The sequence below is a fragment of the Littorina saxatilis genome, linkage group LG4 (assembly GCF_037325665.1).
Source record: "Littorina saxatilis isolate snail1 linkage group LG4, US_GU_Lsax_2.0, whole genome shotgun sequence".
Taxonomy (NCBI): Eukaryota; Metazoa; Mollusca; class Gastropoda; order Littorinimorpha; family Littorinidae; genus Littorina; species Littorina saxatilis.
This window is the reverse complement of record NC_090248.1, coordinates 55,689,726-55,696,266: the sequence shown is the minus strand read 5'-3', so window position 1 is coordinate 55,696,266 and position 6,541 is coordinate 55,689,726. Positions and strand designations below refer to the sequence as shown.

The 6,541-nt window shown below is 40.5% G+C and overlaps 1 protein-coding gene and 1 long non-coding RNA gene across 2 annotated transcripts in view; both read right to left on the bottom strand.

Moving 5' to 3' along the window:
- LOC138965148 (chorion peroxidase-like) overlaps positions 1–6,541 on the bottom strand; it is a 276,867-nt gene that overhangs the window by 251,458 nt on the left and 18,868 nt on the right. The window contains exon 4 of the mRNA XM_070337271.1: positions 6,335–6,449. Within this exon, the coding sequence (XP_070193372.1) occupies positions 6,335–6,449 (115 nt within the window). The remainder of the gene's footprint in view (positions 1–6,334; positions 6,450–6,541) is intronic.
- Positions 864–6,181, bottom strand: LOC138965157 (uncharacterized). The gene is made up of 4 exons (XR_011455336.1): positions 6,076–6,181; positions 4,732–4,842; positions 3,781–3,860; positions 864–2,952 (listed from the first exon to the last, which is right to left on the bottom strand). It is a non-coding gene; the product is annotated as an uncharacterized lncRNA (long non-coding RNA).

Sequence of the window (6,541 nt, the reverse complement as noted above, 5' to 3'; positions counted from 1 at the left end):
AATCAATGTGACAAAATCATTTTGTCACGCTTCAAGTTCAACCAAGATGATGAATGCTAGTTAAAATGTGTAAAAGAATATATAACACCAATCATATAATTGGGAAAGATATCTCGTCGCAGTACCCCGACAGCTCGAGTCACCCACAATGAAACGTTTGTACGATTGACTGGATTAAACAAATTAGCGGCTACATTGACATAAGTGAGGGACATAAATGTGCAAAAAAATGTGCCCAGAGAACAATAGTTGAACACATCACCATATATGTCTTGAGACGGGAAAAAAACAGCACTAAATGGAACAAAATTTGTACACTTCAGCAAACATGTGAGTGAAAAATAAAATGTTAACTCTTACACTGGTGCAATTCTGTAACACATGTTACATAGCCACTGGTGAATTAACAGAGAGAAAAATAACAAAAAACGGTCATAATATTATAGGTTTTCGCCTACATGGGAGGTAATCGGAACCGACCAAACAGACTCAGCCAGTAGCGCGACATGTGTCGTGACAACCAGGTGACAGTATACCTAAAGTAGCGCGACATATGTCGCGACAACCAGCCTCAGGGTTAAAATGTGAAATTGGTTCTGCGTTCTGCGAACAACAAAATGTTTACACATGCATTGTGCACAGAGAACAAAAGTTTACAGATCACCATGCATATAATGGCATTATGATGGTTAGGCCTGAAGAAATACATTTGCTTTTGTTTAATATCTCTCTTGGGCTGCAAGCCAGCACAACATAATTAAAACATTTCATTTGCCGAATCAGCGCCACCAAAACTGATAAATAGGACTAAGCATGGAATATTCACTGCAGGGGCTCTTTTTTATTTGTCATGCTGTGTGACACACGCGTTGCAGTTGTCACCATGTGTAGAGTTTAAGATGATGTGATTCCTATTCTTATAAAGACAAAGTCGATCTCCGTTACACCCCGCAAAAATGTACATGATTGCCCATATGGTCTTTGTTGATGTTCTTTGTCTCGTGACTTTATCGATATGTCGCAAAATGATTCCACAAAATTCAAAACAGGGATCAGATTTTACCCGCAACTACTGACTCGAGTAAATAGTGTGCACAGTACAAAAAAAAGTTTTACACATCAGCAAATAGGAATGAAAATGTAACCCAGTGGTAAATATACAGTGGGTTCTGTGAACAATAAGCAGATTCGAGATCGTCGATAATGATTTTTCATGTTTTTTTTGGTAATTTATAAATTACAAAGGAATTGATATGTAAGACAGTTTCAAGCGAGCTATTTTTCGCGGCTGTATTTACTGTGCAAACAACTCTAAATATGACAAAAGTGTCACGTGATAATCAACCGTTTGGTTTCGCCGCTCACTGGAGCAGACGATTTTTTCTGTAACCAGTTGACAGTGATGAAACCATATATTACGGTCTCCTTCCGGCAGCAGTCCCAAAATACAAAACGTCTCTTTCCGTGGCTGTGTCAGTTTCCAATGCGACACTGTCATTGGCACTGTCATTCTTGTGACGCTCGTCGCGTTTTCACCTGTTTTTGACCGAAACGTTGCACAGGATGCCGTTGAAAAGCCAAAGATCTTCAGCTTTTGTTGATCTTTGGCAGGCCTATTAGTTTTAATTCGGTGGCATAATTCAATGCGCTTCGTCAAAATTTCTTAAACTGAAACCAAAAGCAGACGCAAGACTTATAGTCAGTTGGAGTTGTCTCCCGTACTCCTAACTTTAGTGTGCTGCAGACGGTTGTACCCAAACGGCTCATATCGCAAACGGTTTGGAATTCCCAAAAACGCAAGATCAGCACTACACGACTTCAGAGACGAGTTGCCCAGAGCGGTTCGCCACGGGTCGCTCGCAGTGCGAATGACAAAAAGCCGTTTCTTAGGGCAGTGCAGGAAAGCGCTCGCGAAGCACTCGGCGAGCGGCTTTGGTATATGCTCGCCCACCGCCCGCCGCGTTATCCAAGATGGCGGCGGTGTTTACACTGCGATGCCGTGTAGCGTGTTTTGATCTTCTCGGCGTGGTTTTCGACGTGACCCGAGGGATCCACCGCTTTTCAAGGTTCAGGGACTACCCCAGCTAAATTTCCCATCATAACTACATTCTCTCTGACGATTTCACTGACCAAATCGTCTACTAGTTTAAGAAGTACAACTTTTTTCATATCTCGCAGCAATCGTGCTTTCTTCGTCGCCATCGTGAAGCGATTTGCCTCGTTGTGAGCCCGTTGCATAGACCAATCCAGAGCGACTTTTCTCAGTGCACCTGTAGGCGAGAGTGCTCGGTCAATTTTGGACAATGTGTATCTTGAATGGAAAATATCGAATATCACGCTGTCTGAAGGAATGGTGTTCTTATCGGAGAATGACAGCGCTCAGTTCAAAACGATAGGACATCAGACCGCCATGCTGCTATGTGAATCGGACATTTGAGCCTTTCAATCGGTCTATGCCTGACGCCTAACGACATCCCTGCCTAGGTTAGGAAAGGGGGGAGAAAATTGCTAACGCCCTGACCCAGGGTCGAACTCGCAACCTCTCGCTTTCGAGCGCAAGTGCGTTACCACCCGGCCACCCAGACTGGTTTATGTGATTTTTCTTTGGGGTGATCTAAACCTACGCTCTAAATTCACCTTTTCAACATGCATGACTTTTGACACAACTCTGTACTTAGCACAGGCGACCAGCATATATAGCCTGTGTACTGGCCTGCTGGATCGGTACATTTTTTCCTTATGGCCTACACACATTAACTGTATCTGGCTATTTGGACTCGTTCTCCCAAATAACCATATTTGCACAAAATAAATTGTCTGTAAGCAGCATAGTGTTGTGTTTTATTGATGTCTCCCTCTTCTGCTTCTTCCAGGACGAGGGCGTCGCTTCTCTGGGCCCAAGCAAGTGAAAGGAAACTCTCATCCAGCACCAACCACCAGTGCATCGAAATCCTGGAGTGTAAACAGAAAATCATCTTTCAGTGACAAAACTTGATTCAGATTTAAACATTAAAATTGTTAAAAAAGATATGCACCAAATTTAAGAAAATTGAAGAAAATTGGAGAAAATAATGAGAAAGAAGAAATTGTAATTTATGTACAGTAATAGAGCATGTCTTGGTGTGTGTGTGTGGGGAGGGGGGGGGATATACACCTGTGACGGTACAGGCTTTCCAGTATGATAGAACAGAGTTGAGGCAGGTATATAAAACAGAAAGCAATTTAATATAGATTATATCGAACACAGAAGAAGAAATGTACGTATGAGTGATGACACTGGTTAGTAAAACAAGACTGTCTTGGGACATTGTGAATATTTGTGTAGAGGCACCTGTAACATATCTTTAGCTTCTTGGAATGAATTGCACATGATTGTCTCTTGAGACACATATATATATATACTATATGTCACCCTCTCCTTGAAATAATCTTCTAATACTTGATTATTTAAACATGCTGTTTAGCATCATATCCATTTTGTCAGAGGCGAGTTTTGCCTCATTTGTACACATTTCTCCAAGACATTTGAATTCTGGTACACCTTTCCTGTTCATAGCTCGTGCCCAGTGTACCCATGTACTGTACAGAAACCCTCTTTTTTATGCCCCCTTATTTGTAAGGTTACTTTCTCTGATTTATGTTTATAAACTGTTATTTTAACCCTATTCTCAGACAGAATTATTTCAGAGGTTTTTTTTAAAAATATTTTTATTGTGGCAACTGTCTGCTTGCACTTGCAGAGGATTTAGAGCAAATCTCACACAAGGATTAGGTACTTACTGTCATAAGGCCAGCATTCAGCTTCACCATTTAGAGGCTAGGGCTTGGAGTTTCTCCTGGCCTGGTTCCTGGATAAGTTTCTGGAAGTGGAAAGATTGTTATTTCACTTTTAAATCAGTCAATACCCATTTTTACAACTATGCCTGCTTGAACCAGGCATAAACGAGTCATAACACACCACTAACCTGAACGATGAGCAAAACTTGCAAAGTATTTCTTATGAACAATGGTGTGTTTTTTAAATTTTAAAGTGACTATTTCAAAAGAAAAGAAAGTACAGTTTTGTAAAGCACATTCATTTTTTTATATTGACAACGTGTGATATTTCACACTTGCTTTTTTTTTATTGTTTGTAAATTTTACCTCATCTAATGTTCTCATATTACATCTAGCACATTTTCCCTTGAAACCTTAAACAATTCAGAGGAGAGAGTTTTGTTACAACCTGTACTTGTGTATTTCCTCACAGGATACATTCCATGTAAATTATAGGAAAATATTCTGATGAATGTATAATAACAATGAATGGATCATTTTAATGACAGCAAAATAAACAATGATGTCACAAGGGTGTTGTCTATTGCATTTCTGTGTGTCTCACCATGTTATCAGTAATTTTTTTTTACAAAAGGCATTCTTGCACGTAAAATTATATATCACACAACTGTGGTATATTGCTCTTCAGAGGAAACAAAATGTTGGTGGGCCCTTTTGACAGACAGATGCACAGCACACTTCTATCCTTGCCATAATTATAACTGTGAAATCCCCATTACACTCTTCACCCAAGAAAATAATATCTTCTGTTATTGTCATCAAAGTTCACCCTATTATTTCTTATATAACTATTTGTGCAAGTGCTATTGTCATTCATGATTCTGTGTATACATGCGTGAGTGAACCCGTGCATGGAAAGTACTAGGAAAAGGACTAAAACTAATCCTGATTTACCTTCAAATTGGTTCCTCAGCAGATCACTTTCTGTCCGCACCTCTTCCTCTCCTGCCGCCCTCTAGCACTAGTAAGGACAGCATGTTCTGCTGGAAGCGAAACTTCCATAGCCTAGACGGAACGAGAAGAGTTTACAGTTCTCATACTTCATCCTTACTCAATTTACAGTATCTGTATCAAACCTATTATCATCAAGAAAAGCTCACTTGACTTTGAAGAGCATGATTCATTCTCTATCGACTGCCCATTGAACAAATAAAATTCAGCTCTCATAAGCTTTACTAGTGCGAGTAGAATTTTTGCTTTTAAAATGGGTGTGATAATTAGTATTTTCTGTTCTACTCACTCTTGCAAGCAAAGCACACTTTTACTTTTAGTTTACTGTTGTGTTTATTCCAGTGGTATGAATTGTAGCTAAAAAAAAAAAAAAATGCATCTATATATATTATCAAAAGAGTAACAGTGCAAATGCAGAGTCTTATAATTATTTCAGAAGGCAAGTCCTTGATTTTCCAATCCATGATCTGCACACATTCACTGATTTCAGAGCTATCGCCGTATCGGAAAGACGTCAGCCAAAATTAACTTCAGATTGGATGTTTCTCCACGAATTTCAAGCGTTACAATGATCCAAAGTTCGATCAGCAGCACTTTGGAGGGGAGGGGAAAAGTCAGTATTAAGTTTGTGTGGGATAAACCATATGCAAAGCCGGCTGACGTCCTCGTTCTACTGCCTCTAGTAGCTGAAAACAAGTGATCTCATCGGCTACCAGTAAGTTCGTCACACGGTAGATTCGTCACGGGTGACGAAGTTACCGGCAGGGTGGGCGGGTGTTTATGCTTAGAGCTTATGCTTTCAGATGTTTGATTTGTGGGAGAGATTCAAGATTCACATTTTTAAGAGAGAGAGAGAGAGAGAGAGAGAGAGAGAGAGAGAGAGAATGAAAATGCCATTTTATATTGTGTACTTCACCTACTCAAAGAAAAAAGAGATACAAAATAAATACGCACAACATCACATATACTCTGTGAAAGGATAGAGAGAGGGGGAGGGGGAGAGAGAAAGAGAGAGAGGTGCAAGGTTGTATTACCATTACATAACAGCCGCGCTCGGACTACTGTGGCGAAGTTACCGGGGACCGGTGACGAATCTACCGTTTGACGAACTTACTCAGTTACTGGTATCCATCTCATCATACCAACCAAATGGTTCGAAATGACTCGCCTTACAGATTTCTTTGCAGTCCTGCTGGGATCAACCTTTACACTAATACTGACTGTTGTATTGAAAGCCCTATTTGATTATAAACAACATTTCCTGTGGTCTACAAATCCGACACTTACCTGGTCAGTCTCCAATTCGTCAAAACGTTCCCTGATAGTCGCCATGTTGTCTCGAATCAAGGGACATCACCCACGGAACACATCACAAGAGTGCATTTTCCTTTGATATTACGATTCAACTTCCCAAACTTTTAATTCTGCAAAGTTAAGTTTGTCCTTCTGTGTGGTAACATTATTCGTCACGCAGAATCTTATGGTAAAGCTTTTAGGGCGATCTGAAGGCCTTTTACTGGCGGAGACTATATCTTTAAGCACGAACCTTGATAATGAGGAGGCGTGAGTCTCTTGACCTCAGACATGACGGCTCCCCGGTCATCCCTGGCGTTGCATCTGCCATCAATGGTTCTGTAGCGATCATTGGGGGTACTGCAAGGCTAGGTCAAACAGCAAATACACATGTCACACGCTGACATCACAGTCATCGGGCTAGTTGCTTTTTTTTTTAAACCGGTACAGTGCGTGCCTA